Genomic DNA, 18,590 nt, shown 5'->3' with positions numbered 1-18,590 from the left:
TTGAGCTCAGTTTTTCGTGCCTTAAAGGGGTTCTCCGGTGGAAAACATTTTTATTTTTATTTTTTTTATCAACTGGTGCCAGAAAGTTAAACAGATTTGTAAATTACTTCTATTAAAAAATCTTAATCCTTCCAGTACTTATTAGCTGCTGAATACCACAGAGGAAATTATTTTCTTTTTGGAACACAGAGCTCTCTGCTGACATCACGAGCACAGTGCTCTCTGCTGACATCTCTGTCCATTTTAAGAACTGTCCAGAGTAGGAGAAAATCCCCCATAGAAAACATATGCTGCTCTGCACAGTTCTTAAAATGGACAGAGATGTCAGCAGAGAGCTCTGTGTTCCAAAAAGGAAAAGAATTTCCTCTGTGGTATTCAGCAGCTAATAAGTACTGGAAGAATTAATATTTTTTAATAGAAGTAATTGACAAATCTGTTCTGGCACCAGTTGATTAAAAAAAAAAGTTTTCCACCGGAGTACCCCTTTTAAAGGGGTACTCCGCCGCTAGACATCTTATCCTCTGGGACGTGCACAGGTTGACTAGAAAGGGGGCTTAAGCTCCTGCCCTTTTGCTGTTACTCCTAAAAGTGTCCTGTGCAGTCTGGCATTTCTATGTGGACATTTATATAAATAAGAGACTTTTTTTCAGTTCAGCCCCTGCCCCCCATAATGTCTGTGCACGACCCTGCTTATCCCCTATCCAAAGGATAGGGGATAAGATGTCTGATCGCGGGGGTCCCACTGCTGGGAACCCCGTGATTTCTCCTGCAGCACCCCCGTCATCAGGTGCACAGAGCGAACTTCGCTCCCTACCTGATGACTGGCGATGCAGGGGCTGGAGGATCATGACCTCACTCGTGACTTCCTGCCCCACCCCCTCAATGAAAGTCTATGGGAGGGGGCGGAGCTATGATCTCACAATCCTCCGGCCTCTGCATCGTCAATCTTCAGGCAGGGAGTGAAGTTTGCTCGGTGCACCAGATGACGGGTGCTGCAGGAGAGATCGCGGGGGTTCCCAGCAGTGAAACCCTCTGGATAGGGAATAAGACGTCTAGGGGTGGAGTACCACTTTAGAGATTAACATTTAAAGGGGTATTCCAGTATCAGAAAATTGTATTTAAAGGGGTATTCCGTTCCCATCGTCCAGAAGTTATTATTCCGAACGATGTGTGTGCGGGCTTCCGTGTTCAGGGCCGCCCCTTGTGAAGTCACGCCCACCCACCCCCTAAACGAAAGTCTATGGGAAGAGGGTGTCTATGGGAATGACTGACGTCTCGCCCCCTTCCCATAGACTTTCGTTGAGGGGGCGGGTGTGACGTCACGTGGGGCGGCCCTGAACACAGAAGCCCGCACACACATCGTTCGGAACAACTTCCAGATGCTGGGGAGTGGAGCTCCGAAAGCAAGGGAACGGAGTACCCCTTTAAATAAACTATTAACCCCAAGATATAGAAAATACACCGTTCTCAGAAGGAGGTTCTTGGTTTGCCCTAAACATTCTCTTCTAGAGATGTCTACAGCAGTGGTCTCCAAACTGTGGACATCCAGATGTTACAAAACTACAGCTCCCAGCATATCCGGACAGCCTGCTGGGAGTTGTAGTTTTGCTACATCTGGTGGTCCACAGGTTATAAACCAAGCCGATACATGACCGTATACAATGTTTGTAGATGGTGCATGGTCCTAAATCGGAATTAAACGTTGCAATCCTCTAAGTCAGTAGTCTTCAACCTGCGAACCTCCAGATGTTGCAAAACTACAACTCCCAGCATGCCCGGACAGCCGTTGGCTGTCCGGGCATGCTGGTAGTTGTAGTTTTGCAACATCTGGAGGTCCGCAGGTTGAAGACCACTGCTCTAAGTCCTATACAACCACAGGTATCAGAGGAGCCAGGGTGCACCCAGACACACAGCTTAGTTCTATGCAAAAACAGCGGCATGTGATGGGTTAACATTAATGAACGGTTTTAGTCGGATCATTAAGACACCTATCACATTATAGGTCACCGGGCGCTTATCTGCGCACTTTGTACTTTCTGGTGCACAATCAGATCTCCCATGATTCTCTGCAACCACCTGAAAAGACGGCATCAAAACACTCACCACATGGCGGGCTTTTTATTTTATTTTTTTTGGGGGGGGGTAGAAAAATGGCTGAGGACAGATGTTAGTTGGGAGTCAATAGGTAAATTATATACACCTTACCCATATGGTTTATTTTGGCGTATTTTATTTTTTTCGTTTTTTTTTGTCTCTTTTGTGTTGTTTATTTACTCCTGTTTATATTCCACAGACATCTATAATTGGAGGGGAAAAAAAACTGCGGGCGTCCAACCGCTGGGCGCACCCTATGGTCTCCTGTATGGGGCCCCTGACTCTTGTTGCTCAACATAACCATATACCTGAGCGCTCCCGCCTTCACATACAAGGAGGAGTGGCAGCTCGCTCAGCCAATCATCGCTTGAGAAGGGGCCCCATCCCAACTTGTGATTGGCTGAGCGGGCCGCCGCACAAGCGCCTCTCTGAAGGTGGGGGTCGGAGCGCTTAAAAGGGGTACTCCGCAGCTCAGTGTTTAGGACAAACTGTTCCGAACACTGGAGTCGGGAGCGCGTGATGTCACAGCCCCGCCCCCTCATGATGTCATGCCCCGCCCACTCCCATAGACTTGCATTGAGGGGGCGGGGCGTGACATGAGGTGCGGTGCTATGATGTCACAAGCTCCCGACTCCAGCGTTCTGAACAGTTTGTCCCAAACGCTGAGCAGCGGAGTACCCCTTTAAGGGAAGGAACCGCTAAATGGTAAGTTCAGCACGAGAGCCGGGCCCAGTAAAGGAGATTGATTGTTGGGGTGAGGGCCCCCACAATCAGACACTTAGGGGGAGATTGATCAAAACCTGCCCAGAGGAAAAGTTGCCCATAGCAACCAATCAGCTCGCTTCTTTCATTTCTAACAAGACCTCTGCAAAATGCGAAGCGATCGGATTGGTTGCTATGGGCAACACTTCCTTTGCACGGGTTTTGATAAATCTCCCCCTTATTTCCTATCCTATGTATAAGGATAAATTGTGTTCCCCAGAGTACCCCTTTAAGGCCCCTTTCACACTACCGTTATGCCCCGTCAATTACACCTGTCAAACTTTTTCTTTGGAGTTTGACGGACGTCATTTTGACAGGTCATAACGGGTCCTGATGGAACCAATTATAGTCAATAAGCTCCGTCAGGTGACGCTATTTTCAGAGAGAGTAGCGGGAGAAAAAGACGGTGCAAGCACTATTTTTTCTCCTGCTCTTCTCGATCCTAAAATAATGGGCTTCACACTGCTGGAGACAAATGGCAGTGTGAATGTAGCCTAAAAGTTCTACGGAATTAGAAATAAACAGCTGTTTTCTTCCAAAAACAGCGCCAATCCTGTCCTCAGATTGTGTCCGGTATCACAACTCTGCTCCATTAACTTTGACAGGATTAAGCTGCAATACTTTGCACGACCTCGAGGACAATGGTGGCGCTGTTCCTGGAAGAGAAAAAAAAGCTTTATTTCTTATCCTGGATATCACCCCTTTTTTAAAGGGGTACTCCGGTGGAAAACTTTTTTTTTTTTATCAACTGGAGCCAGAAAGTTTAACAGATTTGTAAATTACTTCTATTAAAAAATCTTAATCCTTCCAGTACTTATTAGCTACTGAATACTACAGAGGAAATTCTTTTCTTTTTGGAACACAGTGCTCTCTGCTGACATCTGTCCATTTTAAGAACTGTCCAGAGTAGGAGAAAATCCCCAAAGCAAACATATGCTGCTCTGGACAGTTCCTAAAATGGACAGAGATGTCGGCAGAGAGCACTGTGTTCCAAAAAGAAAACAATTTCCTCTGTAGTATTCAGCAGCTAATAAGTACTGGAAGGATTAAGATTTTTTTAATAGAACTAATTTACAAATCTGTTTAACTTTCTGGCACCAGTTGATTTAAATAATAAAAAAAAAAAGTTTTCCACCGGAGTGCCCCTTAAAATAAGGAAAAGTAGAATCCATTCATCCCAGCTATAGCGGCAGAGACATCACTGTTCTCTTCTTAATAAAAAACTAATTTTCATTACAAAAAATAAAAACAACAAAGAGAAAGAATTAGTATTTATTTAATACATATTAATAAAATTATTCACATACAGATGGACTTATTGCTGCGTCCGCACACAGCAAGAACTTCCAGGTGCACTGTACAGCTGCTTCACATACAAATATAGACATGGCAAAAAAAAAAAGGCAACCGAACCCCCCCCCCGTGTGACGTACAACCTCCTCAGCAAAAAAAAAAAAAAAAAAAGCCAGCGCTTTACGGAGAAACCTTCCAGTCGCTGAGGTTTGCCGTGCGGCCCTTAGCGTTAGTGGAAATTTTCGTAAATAAAATTCAGGTGGCAAATCTCAAATAGAATTTTTTCCTACAAAAAAAAAAACAAAAAAACTAAATAAAAATATATATTTTTGTACAAGTCGGACCTGTATACTGGGCCCTCTACGACAGTGTTTCCCCAAACAGGGTGCCTCCAGCTGTTGTAAAAACTACAACTCCCAGCATGCCCGGACAGCTAAACACTTCACCCTAGGACCTTCTTGGGTTTCTGGCCAGGCCTAGGACAAAGTCTAACTGCAGAATTTACAGCAATGTTTCCCAACCATTGTGTCTCCAGCTGTTGCAAAACTACATCTAGAAGTTGTCGTTGTGCAACAGCTGGAAGCACACTGGATGGGAAACACTGTTCTATATACATTGGGTCTGTAGGTTATACTAGGACCTCATTGGGATTCCGGCCAGGTCTAGGATCAAAATTAAACTAAAGCAGTGTTTCCTCATCAATGTGCCTCCAGCTGTTGCAAAACTACAACTCCCATCATGGCCGGACAGCCTACGGCTGTACGGGCATGCTGGAAGTTGTAGTTTTGCAAGAGCTGGAGGCACACTGGTTGGGAAACCCTATTCTACCGGTATACTTACTAGGTCTGTAGGTTACAGAGCTGTTCCAGGCATGCTGGGAGTTCTAGTTTTGCAACAGCTGGAGGCACACTGCTTGGGAAACCCTGCTCTACACAATGATCTAACCGGTAACCAGAAAGTCTAGCTAAGCTATAGAGAAGTAGCGGGCATCAGCGTACCCATAGATACGAGATCTATACCGCCCCCTGTAAAGGGTCTGTACCAGTCAGAAGGGGGCGGAGTCAGCGACGGTAAAAAATAATGTCCGCCATGTCTGGTTACCTCTCTCTAAACCATAGACAAAGTGCATCGCTGTGCTACAGCCTCCCCCACACCAGCAAAAAAAATAAAAAATAAAATCTTTTTTTCTCCATTTTTTTTTTTTTCAATTATTTTTAGAATAATTTAACCCAAATCTTTATTGATCTCAGTCAGGAATCGAGGGAGAAAAAAAAAAAAAAAAAAAGGTGGGTGTTGATGTTAATACAGGTCGCTCAGTCCGGCCGTCTTCCTGGCTTTCTGCATCAGCGCCCGGAGCTGGAACTGCTTGCGTGACAAGAGACGGACGTGCTGCAAAAATAGAAGAGACTGCGGTGAGTAAGGGGCTTGAAAAACGGATATCGCAATGACATCACTGTATGATCAGATCACAAGGATAAGACATCACTGTACGATCAGATCACAAGGGTAAGACATCACTGTACGATCAGATCACAAGGATAAGACATCACTGTACGATCAGATCACAAGGATAAGACATCACCGTATGATCAGATCACAGGGATAAGACATCACCGTATGATCAGATCACAGGGATAAGACATCACTGTATGATCAGATCACAAGGATAAGACATCACCGTATGATCAGATCACAAGGATAAGACATCACCGTATGATCAGATCACAAGGATAAGACATCACTGTATGATCAGATCACAAGGATAAGACATCACTGTATGATCAGATCACAGGGATAAGACATCACTGTATGATCAGATCACAAGGATAAGACATCACTGTATGATCAGATCACAAGGATAAGACATCACTGTATGATCAGATCACAAGGATAAGACATCACTGTACGATCAGATCACAGGATATGACATCACTGTATGATCAGATCACAAGGATAAGACATCACTGTATGATCAGATCACAAGGATAAGACATCACTGTATGATCAGATCACAGGGATTAGACATCACTGTATGATCAGATCACAGGATATGACATCACTGTACGATCAGATCACAAGGATAAGACATCACCGTATGATCAGATCACAAGGATAAGACATCACCGTATGATCAGATCACAAGGATAAGACATCACTGTACGATCAGATCACAGGGATAAGACATCACTGTACGATCAGATCACAGGGATAAGACATCACTGTATGATCAGATCACAGGGATAAGACATCACTGTATGATCAGATCACAGGGATAAGACATCACTGTACGATCAGATCACAAGGATATGGCATCACTGTACGATCAGATCACAGGGATAAGACATCACTGTATGATCAGATCACAAGGATAAGACATCACTGTATGATCAGATCACAGGATATGACATCACTGTATGATCAGATCACAGGGATAAGACATCACTGTACGATCAGATCACAAGGATAAGACATCACTGTACGATCAGATCACAGGATAAGACATCACTGTATGATCAGATCACAGGATAAGACATCACGCTATGATCGGGGGGGGGGGGGGGGGGGGTTTATGACATCCCTTCTATTATTTTTTTCATAATCCCCCCCACCAGCTGCTGCATAAGCTCTTTGTGTAAAGAAAAAGTCCTAACGCTTCAGTCCAGCCTCTCACCTTGAGAAAGACGTCCAGGTCTATGACGCCGCGCCGCAGCGCTTCTCCCAGGTAGAAGATGGTGTCCTCTATGGCGTTCTCCTCGGCGTACAGGTTGAGGATCTGCTTATAGAGCGGGGCGGTGGGCACGATCACCTCATCGATGTCTCTGTACTCCGATTGACTCTCCATCTTCTCCACCACCGCCCCCAGCTCCTCGTCTTTCTTTCTCAGGGTTTCTATGTTTTTATCCACTTCCGTCTTTTGGAAGAGAGAGAAGATTTTTATTTACAGTCATGAGTCCAGTGTTTCCCAACCAGGGTGCCTCCAGCTGTTACTAAACTACAGCTTAGGACTTTATTAGGCTTCTGGCCAGGCCTAGGACAAGGTCAAAATGCAGAATCTAAAGCAGCGTTTCCCAATCGGTGTACCTCCAGCTGTTTCAAAACTACAACTCCCAGCATGCCCGGACAGCCGAAGGCTGTCCGGGCATACTGGGAGTTGTAGTTTTGCAACAGCTGAAGGCACATCAGTTGGCAAAAACTGTTCTAGTCATTGGACGTCCTTGTGACTGGCATATTACTGGACGGACGCCTTATTCTGGTCTTTCATCCTTACCACTTCTTGGTCCAGCCTGTTGACCATCTCCTCCAGCTTCTGGTGTCCCTTCTTCAGATCCTCCTCCGTGCGCTTCAGGGCGTTCAGCTCCGCCTGAGCCCGGTCTATTTCTTCCTTCATTCTCCATCTTAACTTATCGCTGACAGCTGAAATAAGAGAGGCCCGGATGGTGTCCTCGCCAATGGTGCCGTCTCTCGCTGGACCTGAATGTGAAAGATTTAGCGTCTGAATAATAATTATTTCTATGGGCTGTAAGAATTAAAACATGGAGGACTCATGGCTATGCTCAATGACTTGCTGGGAACATGATTTTTTTTTCCAGCAGCTGCAATAGCGCCCCCTCTAGTGCATCCTTGACTTACATCCTACAGTTCCTTCTCCTGCCTATAGGATCCATTGTGGTAGGATGGCAGTTCTCAACCTGGGGTACATGTTCCCCCCCCCCCGAGGGCACATTCTCTTTGGGGTCCTTGGCGTCTGCAGCTACTGTTACTGCTTCTGAAGTGGTCTTGTCTGCTGGTACTAAGTATTGGGGGCCTACAACTATATGGGGTACAGATAGGGCCAACTACTGCATAGAGGGCCAACAACTGTATGAGGGCTGCCTACTACTATGGGAAGGCCTACTACTAAATGGGGGCTTCCTACTGTATGAGGGCTGCCTACTACTATATGGGGGCTTCCTACTGTGTGAGGGCTGCCTACTACTATGGGAAGGCCTACTACTATATGGGGGCTTCCTACTGTATGAGGGCTGCCTACTACTATATGGGGGCTTCCTACTGTATGAGGGCTGCCTACTACTATATGGGGGCTTCCTACTGTATGAGGGCTGCCTACTACTACATGGGGCACGGAGGGGGTCTACTAATATGTGGAGGCCTACTGCTATATGGGGCACAGAGGGAGCCTATTACTATGTGGAGGCCTACTACTAAATGGGGGCTTCCTACTGTATGAGGGCTGCCTACTACTACATGGGGCACAGAGGGGGCCTACTAATATGTGGGTACAAAGTGGGCCTACTACTACATGGAGGCCTACTACTTTATGGGGCACGGAGGTGGCCTATTACTGTATTAGGGCTGCCTACTACCACATGGGGCACGGAGGGGGCCTACTAATATGTGGGGGCCTACTACTATTTGTGGGCTGCCTACTACTTCATGGGGCACAGAGGGAGCCTACTACTAAATGGGGGCTTCCTACTGTATGAGGGCTACCTACTACTACATGGGGCACGGAGGGGGCCTACTACTACATGGAGGCCTACTACTTTACGGGGCATGGAGGTGGCCTATTACTGTATGAGGGCTGCCTACTACTATATGGGGGCTTCTTACTGTATGACGGCTGCCTACTACTATGTGAAGGTCTACTACAATATGGGGGCTTCATACTGTATGAGGGCTGCCTACTACTACATGGGGCACTGAGGGGGGCCTACTACTATGTGGGGGCTTCCTACTGTATGAGGGCTGCCTACTACTACATGGGGCACGGAGGAGGCCCACTAATATGTGGGCACAAAGTGGGCCTACTACTATATAGGGCACATAGGAGGCCTACTACTACATGGAGGCCTACTACTTTACGGGGCACGGAGGTGGCCTATTACTGTATGAGGGCTGCCTACTACTATGTGGAGGCCTACTACTATATGGGGGCTTCCTACTGTATGAGGGCTGCCTACTACTATGTGGAGTACTACTATATGGAGGCTTCCTACTGTATGAGGGCTGCCTACTACTATGTGGAGTACTACTATATGGGGGCTTCCTACTGTATGAGGGCTGCCTATTACTGTATGAGGGCTGCCTACTACTATGTGGAGTACTACTATATGGAGGCTTCCTACTGTATGAGGGCTGCCTACTACTATGTGGAGTACTACTATATGGGGGCTTCCTACTGTATGAGGGCTGCCTATTACTGTATGAGGGCTGCCTACTACTACATGGGGCATGGAGGGGGCCTACTAATATGTGGGCACAAAGTGGGCTTACTACTATATAGGGCACAGAGGAAGTCTACCACTACGTGGATGCCTACTACTTTACTGGGCACGGAGGTGGCCCATTACTGTATGAGGGCTGCATTATACTATGTGGAGGCCTACCATTATATGGGGGCACACTACTGTATAAGGGCTGCCTACTACTGTATGATGGCTACCTACTTATAAGTGGAGGCCTACTACTTTAAGGAGTACACTACTACTAGTGTTGTAGTTTTGCAACAGCTGGGGGCACCCTGGTTGGGAACCACTGGTGTAGTACCTTATCTGCCGTCCTGTAATCTAATCTCACGCGGCAGCAGTCGGGGATTATACAGTCGCTGCTTTTATACAAGAAGGAAGGTGAAATTATCAACTTGGTTGTAACAGGCGGCCGGGGACCTTGTCTACAGTCACTGTCAGCATTGCGACACCTGGCAGGTCCGCACCAGGATCACACCCCGCAGCAGCAGGGCACCGGGTCCGGGGCATGCACTCAGCACGTGGAGGAGGAGGAGGAGGAGGAAGAATTATATCCTGTACTTACAGGGGAGAGACGAGCAGAACAAGGAAAGAGAATAGTCAACAACTATGCTGTACTTATGGCTACCTAAAGGAAGGACACAACCTCACGGGAGGTGTAACTGCAATATATCCTGCTTCCATACAGAGAGAGGGGAAGGCGAAGTGTATAACTACTATATATTCTGCTCCAATAGAGATAGCAGCAGTATACAGATAGAGCTGGAGGGGAGGTGTAACTGCAATATATCCTGCTTCCATACAGAGAGAGGGGAAGGCGACTATATATTCTGCTCCAATAGAGATAGCAGCAGTATACAGATAGAGCTGGAGGGGAGGTGTATAACTACTATATATTCTGCTCCAATAGAGATAGCAGCAATATACAGATAGAGCTGGAGGGGAGGTGTATAACTACTATATATTCTGCTTCCATACAGAGAGAGGGGAAGGTGACTATATATTCTGCTCCAATAGAGATAGCAGCAGTATACTGATAGAGCTGGAGGGGAGGTGTATAACTACTATATATTCTGCTCCAATAGAGATAGCAGCAGTATACTGATAGAGCTGGAGGGGAGGTGTATAACTACTATATATTCTGCTCAAATAGAGATAGCAGCAATATACAGATAGAGCTGGAGGGGAGGTGTAACTGCTATATATCCTGCTTCCATACAGATAGAGGGGAAGGCGAGGTGTATAACTTCTATATATTCTGCTCCAATAGAGATAGCAGCAATATACAGATAGAGGGGAAGGCGACTATATATTCTGCTCAAATAGAGATAGCAGCAATATACAGATAGAGCTGGAGGGGAGGTGTAACTGCAATATATCCTGCTTCCATACAGATAGAGGGGAAGGCGAGGTGTATAACTACTATATATTCTGCTCCAATAGAGATAGCAGCAGTATACAGATAGAGCTGGAGGGGAGGTGTAACTGCAATATATCCTGCTTCCATACAGATAGAGGGGAAGGCGACTATATATTCTGCTTCAATAGAGATAGCAGCAGTATACAGATAGAGCTGGAGGGGAGGTGTATAGCTACTATATATCCTGATCCCATAGAGATAGCAGCAGCAGTATACAGATAGAGGGGAAGGCGAGGTGTATAACTACTATATATCCTGATCCCATAGAGATAGCAGCAGAATACAGATAGAGCTGGAGGGGAGGTGTATAGCTACTATATATCCTGATCCCATAGAGATAGCAGCAGCAGTATACAGATAGAGCTGGAGGGGAGGTGTATAGCTACTATATATCCTGATCCCACAGATAGCAGCAGTATACAGATACAGCTGGAGGGGAGGTGTATAACTACTATATATCCTGATCCCAAAGAGATAGCAGCAGCAGTATACAGATAGAGCTGGAGGGGAGGTGTATCTGATCCCAATGAGATAGCAGCAATATACAGATAGAGCTGGAGTGGCGGTGTATAGCTACTATATATCCCGATCCCACATATAGCAGCAGTATACAGATAGAGCTGGAGGGGAGGTGTATAGCTACTATATATCCTAATCCCACAGATAGCAGCAGTATACAGATAGAGCTGGAGGGGAGGTGTATAACTACTATATATCCTGACACTTCACAGGGAGTCAGCTGCCCCAGGACTGACAACTTTCTCTGACACATTAAGCACTGCGATTTCCCTTAGGTCAGACTGAAGACTGGTGATCACATGACCCAGTTACAATAATAAAACACATGGTGCGCAGGCCCCCCCCAGATCTTACAGTGTGTTCTTTTCTACTGCATTGCCCGTGGCACATATACTTGTCCCCCATAATACGTTCCCTGGTGAACCCCAGATAGGCCGCGCTTCCTTACAGCCAACACTGATCCAGATCTGGATGTGACCGGAGTAGAAGACGCCAACACTAAATCAGTTTAAGCACAGTAACTTTTTTTTTTTTTTTGGCAAAGTTAACTAATTACATGCTGATTTTTCCAGCAGGAAATTATGAAAGTTTTTTTTTGTAATAAGTTTACTTGCTGTGTGCACGGAGTGACCCCATAACATTTCACTGTTCCATTTATATCCTGGCTGTGTGCACTTTATGCCATCTGCCAAAACCTTTACCCCCAAACAGTGTCCGGTTACTACAAGCCCCACAGTACAGTACAAGGGACGAGCTCTGTAACCTACAGACCGACCCAGTGTAGTGTTTCCCAAGCAGCGTGTCTCCAGCTGTTGCAAAACTACAACTCCCAGCATGCCCGGACAGCCGAAGGCTGTCCGGGCATGCTGGGAGTTGTAGTTTTGCAACAGCTGGAGACACGCTGCTTGGGAAACACTGCTTTAGATTCTGCAGTTTCATTTTGTCCTAGGCCTGGCCCGAAGCCCAGGAAGGTTTCCCTTCCTCCCATACACGGTTGATTTGACCAAAGAGGGGAGTAGGTCGCTGCCAGATTCCTCTGATAACTCCAGACACATGCCCGATCCCTTATTGACCTAACATCATACCGTACACATGAGGATGGTTTGGCCAAGATACGTCTAATGTGAATATCTCTCCCCCCCCCCCCTTAAAGAGTTACCGTCATCTTTACAAAGTTTTTGACAGGCCGTTCTAGACGTGAAAAAGTTTAGGTTGCACCAGGTCTCAGTCCTCAGACCTGCTGCGATCACTAGTAATAAGCTGGGGAAGCTCGCGGCAGCGCACGGCTCAATCCTTAGCTGTCAAACCAAATCCCTCTCCCCCTCAGAACTGTCGGACGGGGAGTGGAGCACAATGCTGCGCACTTCCACAGATTAGAACTAGAATCGCAGTGGGTCTTAGGAGTGACGCCCAAAGTGTTCAAAAGTATTTATAGCTGACAGTAACGCTATAAAGGGTTAATATCATTTAAAAAAAAATAAAAAAATTATATTATATATATATATATATATATATATATATATATATATATATTCTCTCCAAAGGAAACAGCAACAATCGCCAGGTCCAGTATAGTAGCAAACTGGTATTTATTGCATCAATAACAGCAACGTTTCGGCTAAAAGTGAGCCTTTCTCAAGCATGCTTGAGAAAGGCTCACTTTTAGCCGAAACGTTGCTGTTATTGATGCTATAAATACCAGTTTGCTACTATACTGGACCTGGCGATTGTTGCTGTTTCCTTTGGAGAGAGTGTGAAGTGTACCCGTCCTTGGCGTTCGGGTGGATTACGGGCACATCCCCAGTGGTCATCCAGTGCTGGCTCCCTCTGTGTTTTTTTAATATATATATATATATATATATATATATATATATATATATATATATATAAATATATATATATATATATATATATATATATATATATATATTTTTTTTTTTATAATCTATATTAGTGCTGGGCGATATGACCAAAAATGAGTATCACGGTATTTTTTTATTTTTTTTTACGTTGAGACTTGCATTGAGGTGGCGCAGCGGAACTAAATGGGCTTTTGGAACTAAATGATCTGAACACTGCGGCAGTGGAGTACCCTTTTAAATAGATGTAACAAACAACCCTACAGCCTCCAGCTGTTTCAAAACTACAACTCCCAGCATGTTGGACTATATAGTAGTGTATAGTATAGGTCAGTGTTTCCCAACTAGGGGTGCCTCCAGCTGTTGCAAAACTACTACTCCCAGCATGCCCGGACAGCCGTTGGCTGTCCGGGCATGCTGGGAGTTGTAGTTTTGCAACAGCTGGAGGGCCTACTGTAGGTATAGTATATTATACAGACCCCTGTCCATCCCAGAACCCTGACTCATCTTCCCAGTTGCTGCAGGGACCGTCCGGGGAAGGTGGTCCGGGCCATCCATCCATCCTTCCTGTAGTGTCCGGCGGCATTCCGGGTGGAGGGTGAACCGGTCCGGGCTGTCCTTCTTCTCCGGGGGCCCTCTTCTCCATTCGTCACTGCGCAGCGGCATCTATGCCGCGTACTAGGCCGGAGCCTGCCCGGAGTGGAGAAGAGGACCCCCGGAGAAGAAGGACAGCCTGGACTGGTTCACCCTCCACCCGGAATGCAGCCGGACACTACAGGAAAGATGGATGGCCCGGACCACCCCCATTACGGGTAAGTTTAATTTTTTTTATTGACTCGGAGGGTGGGGGAGGGGCCCGACCGGTATAACGGTATGGGCAAAAATCCATACCGTGGGAGAAAAAAAACGGTATCCAGTTCATACCAGTATACCGCCCAGCACTAATATATAATTTTTTTAATATTACATATATTTTTTATGATATATAATCATGAAAAATATATATTTTTTTATGATTATATATCATAAAATATATGTACTATTAAAAAAAATTAAATAAAATATATATATATATATATATATATTTTAATGAGATATCATTTTTTTTAATGAGTGTGTGTGTGTGTATATATATATATATATATATATATATCAGATCTGACTGATGCACTCCACAGAATATAAGGGTAGGGTCATACGACACGGATCCACACCATATTTTATGCTGCGGATCTGCTGGTGACCCAACCCCTTAGTGTGCCTCCAGCTGTTCCCCCTGCTGGCAGTGGCAATCCAACGCTCCGAGCAGTCACAAAGGGCAAATTGCTGTGCAAGTCGCAGTGCGCATGTGCAGTGTACTCAGACATCACCACTGCGATGTCAGTAGAATGTGAGCACGCACGGTGACTCCCAGGCCCCTTTGTGACTGCTGAGAGCGGCGCAGTGCCAATGTGAGCAGGGGGGGGGGGGGGGGGAAACAGCTGGAGGCACGCTAAGGGTCAGGTCACTGGAAGATCCACAGTCGTGTGACCCTACCCTAATGGAGCACATTAGTCGGATGTGGAGACCGGCCTAGGAGAGAATCTTGTTACCGCTTGGTTATAACTCAGAATTGCAGGAGATCTCAGGGCTGAGACCCAATGCGATTATAACTTTTGACCTCTCTGGACAACATGTCAAAAGTTTATATAGATGAGAGTAACGCTTTAAAGCGTTACTGTCATTAGTAAGAAAAAAAATAAATAAAAAATGCTTAAATCAGTGTAGTAATGTGCCCTAAGATCTGTACGCACAATACTATGCATTGTTAATATGTAAAATACCTTTTGATCTATATATAACTGTGATCAACTGCTGAGCCGAGAAGTTCGTGACGAATCGAATTTACTGTAAGTTCGCTCATCTCTAATTTTTACATTTGCAAAGCATATTGGCTGAATGCATGCTCTATATAACTCTAATGTAGCCATGCATGCTCTATATAACTCTAATGCAGCCATGCATGCTCTATATAACTCTAATGCAGCCATGTGAAACTATATGGTGCAAGGAGAGAAGAAAAAAAACCTGCCAAAAAAGTAACCGAAGTGCATGCTTTTTATAACCCTAAAGCGGCAATGTGAAACCTATATGGTTTACATCCACGAGAAACAAGTTCATAAAATGACCAAAGAGAAACCATTTTGCATATAAATAATAGTTTAGCACAGTGGTCCCCAAACTGTGGCCCTCCAGATGTTGCAAAACTACAACTCCCAGCATGCCTGGACAGCCAACGGCTGTCCAGGCATGCTGGGAATTGTAGTTTTGCAACATCTGGAGGGCCACAGTTTGGGGACCACTGGTTTAGCACTTTGTATTGCTTGTAACTATGCATGTAAATGCTTTTCTTAATAAAGACTGCAGGCTGTATGGATCTTGTCTGTGCTCTGAGGAACAGCCACCTCCCTCCCCTCAGAGATTTTTGTCCTTTTTAAAAAAGGACCAAAAAGGCTGAATTTTCGGGGGTTTGTTTGCTAAATTAGAAACAGAGACCCCTAGTGGCCATTTTTTAAACCTGTTTTTAACATCTATAGCAATCACATTAGGAAAATGCTTAGAAAAACGACAGTAACGCTTTAAGGAAGTCTCCCATATATATTCTCTGTAGGTGCAGTCTCCAATGCCGGCCCTACACCCGCACCTTACTGAGGTCAATAAGACGGCCTGAAGCAAGGACCATACTTGGCAGAAAACCTAAAGAGCCGACTGACTTTACCCGCTGTAGTGAGGTTAGGAAATCCACAAATTAATAGATATTGGAATATTTCTAATAATAATAATACCAACACAGCAAAACCGGAGTATACAGCACATTGACTCTCATACATAAAGGAGTACAGCGCCCTCTAGAGGAATAGATGTACGCCATCTAGTGGCACAAGAAACCAAAACACATTCCTATGGGACATTGTTCTCCAGCCTAAGGACGCGGAATTTCCGAGCAGAATTCCGAAGGAATTTTCCGCTCAGAAAATCTCCTGCAGCAGAGTCTCATTGATTTCAATGGGATCCAGCTTCACTGTTCACGTGGCGGAATTTCCGCAAGCAGATGTTTCTGACGTGGAAATTCTGATACCGGCGTTAGCAGAAAGAACAGACATGTCAACTTTTCTGTGGATCCTGTTTGGAAATGCATTGCTGTCTATGAGACGGCGCATTTCAGAGCAGTCCTAGCGCCCGCCGGACCATTTCTGGTTGGACATTCCGCATGGAAACCTCCGTGTGAACATAGCCTGAGGTTATCTGAACAACCAAAGGTTAATTCATTGTGTAGAGCGGGCTTTCCCAACTAGGGCCACCTCCTGATGTTGCAAAACTACAACTCCCAGCATGCCTGCAAGAGCCTTGTAAACTACAGACCCAAGTGTGTTTAGAACAGTGTTTTGCAGCCAATGTGCCTCCAGCTGTTGCAAAACTACAACTCCCAGCATGCCCGGACAGCCTTTGGCTGTCCGGGCATGCTGGGAGTTGTAGTTTTGCAACAGCTGGAGTCACACTGATTGGGAAACACTGCTTTAGATTTTGCAGTTTGATTTTCTAGGCCTGGCCAGAAGCCTAAAAAGGTCTTAGGGTGAAGTTATGGGGCTCCTGTCCAAGCGGGATGCCTCCAGCTGGTGGAAAACTACAACTCCCAGCATGCCTGGAAGAGCCTTTTGCTGTCCGGGCATGCTGGGAGTTGTAGTTTTGCAACCTACAGACCCAGTGTGTTTAGAACAGTGTTTCCCAACCAGTGTGCCTCCAGCTGTTGCATAACTACAACTCCCAGCATGCCCAGACAGCCAAAAGCTGTCTGGGCATGCTGGGAGTTGTAGTTTTGAAACAGCTGTAGAACCACAGGTTAGGAACAGTGACTGGTTCATTAAAAATCAGACCTGAGCCAGGGTCTGCAAAAAGAACATGTGATGAATCCTTACCGGAGCTGGTGACCTGAGGGTGAGGTACAGGGGGCTGAGGAAACATCTGGGGCCCGGAGGTTGGGGGATAGGGCCCACCAGCTGGATAGTAGTCAGGATACCCGCTGTGAATAGATGGAACACACAATTAATGCTTAGGAGAACGGGAGAGAAGGTATCACACAATCGGGATATACATGTCCATATATATATTTTTTTTTTATCCATTTTTTTTTTTTTTTAAACACAAATATTATTTATAGATTTTACACACACACAAACATATATATATATATATATATATATATATATATGTGTGTGTCTGTATATATGTGTGTAAAAAAATATATATACGGTATGTATATAAAAAATGTTATAAAACCTATGTATTTAAAATATACAAAATATTTGTTTAAAAAAATAAAATATATGTATTAAAAAAAAATTCAAAATATATGTATATAGAATAAATGTATAGACCGGAAAACCAATAGTTTGGCATCATGTTGGTTCTACAGATTCTGGACTATCAACACGAAGACTGTGGGAGATTTGTGTCTAAATATAAAGTGTTATACAGAGATCAGCCATAACATGTCTAATACTGTGCTCCATCCAGGCCCAGACCCCATGAGACTTGTAGGGTCAGCATAGGTCTGCGGGACCCCGTACACAACAAGCTGTGATATCCTGTGTGATCGGACTCCTTTCTATCATAGACAGCAGGAAGTTTTTCAGCAGTTTGCTTTACAGCAGCTCTTCTGTGGGATTGGCGCAGATGGCCTAGCACTGGTTGCCCCCCAATATACATAAATCATAACCCTCTTGTTGTGTACTAACTGCTACATACTGGGAAGACCCCACAAGACCGGCCGCTCTGGAGATGACCGGACACAGCCGCCTACACAACACCCTGGTTACAGACACTCAGATTCTTACTATTTGACCATTTTCCTTGTTTCCAACATCAACTTCATAACCTGAGCGGTCAGTTGCTCCTTATATATCCCACCGCTGACGGCACCATCGTCCCCAGATAATCCCTGTTATTCACTTCACTAATATCATGGCTGATCCGTCCATATCATTTATAACAGTGGTCTATAAACTGTGGACCTGCAGATGTCGCAAAACTACAACTCCCAGCATGCCCGGACAGCCAACGGCTTTCTACAGATTTAGTGATGTTTCGGGCCATCATTGATCTGTGTGTGTGTGTGTGTGTGTGTGTGTGTGTGTGTGTGTGTGTGTGTATGTATGTATGTATATATGTATGTATATATGTATGTATATATGTATGTATATATGTATGTATATATGTATGTATATATGTATATATATATGTATATATATATATATATATATATATATATATATATATACACCGTATTTATCGGCGTATAACACGCACCCTCATTTTAACAGGGAAATTTAAGTTAAAATAAACTTTTTCAATAAAATG

The 18,590-nt window shown here is 45.0% G+C and overlaps 1 protein-coding gene across 1 annotated transcript in view; it reads right to left on the bottom strand.

Moving 5' to 3' along the window:
• Positions 1–4,141: 4,141 nt before the first annotated feature.
• The window catches only part of TSG101 (tumor susceptibility 101), a 34,690-nt gene continuing 20,241 nt past the window's right edge, over positions 4,142–18,590 (bottom strand). Inside the window, exons 7-10 of the mRNA XM_056527829.1 lie at positions 17,150–17,253; positions 7,418–7,620; positions 6,821–7,060; positions 4,142–5,538 (exon numbers count right to left, since the gene is read on the bottom strand). Of these exons, the coding sequence (XP_056383804.1) occupies positions 5,449–5,538; positions 6,821–7,060; positions 7,418–7,620; positions 17,150–17,253 (637 nt within the window). The 3' untranslated portion in view covers positions 4,142–5,448. The remainder of the gene's footprint in view (positions 5,539–6,820; positions 7,061–7,417; positions 7,621–17,149; positions 17,254–18,590) is intronic.

This window comes from Hyla sarda, chromosome 6 (assembly GCF_029499605.1).
Source record: "Hyla sarda isolate aHylSar1 chromosome 6, aHylSar1.hap1, whole genome shotgun sequence".
Lineage (NCBI taxonomy): Eukaryota > Metazoa > Chordata > Amphibia > Anura > Hylidae > Hyla > Hyla sarda.
Note: the sequence above shows the minus strand (reverse complement) of the source record. Positions and strands in the feature narration are given on the sequence as shown.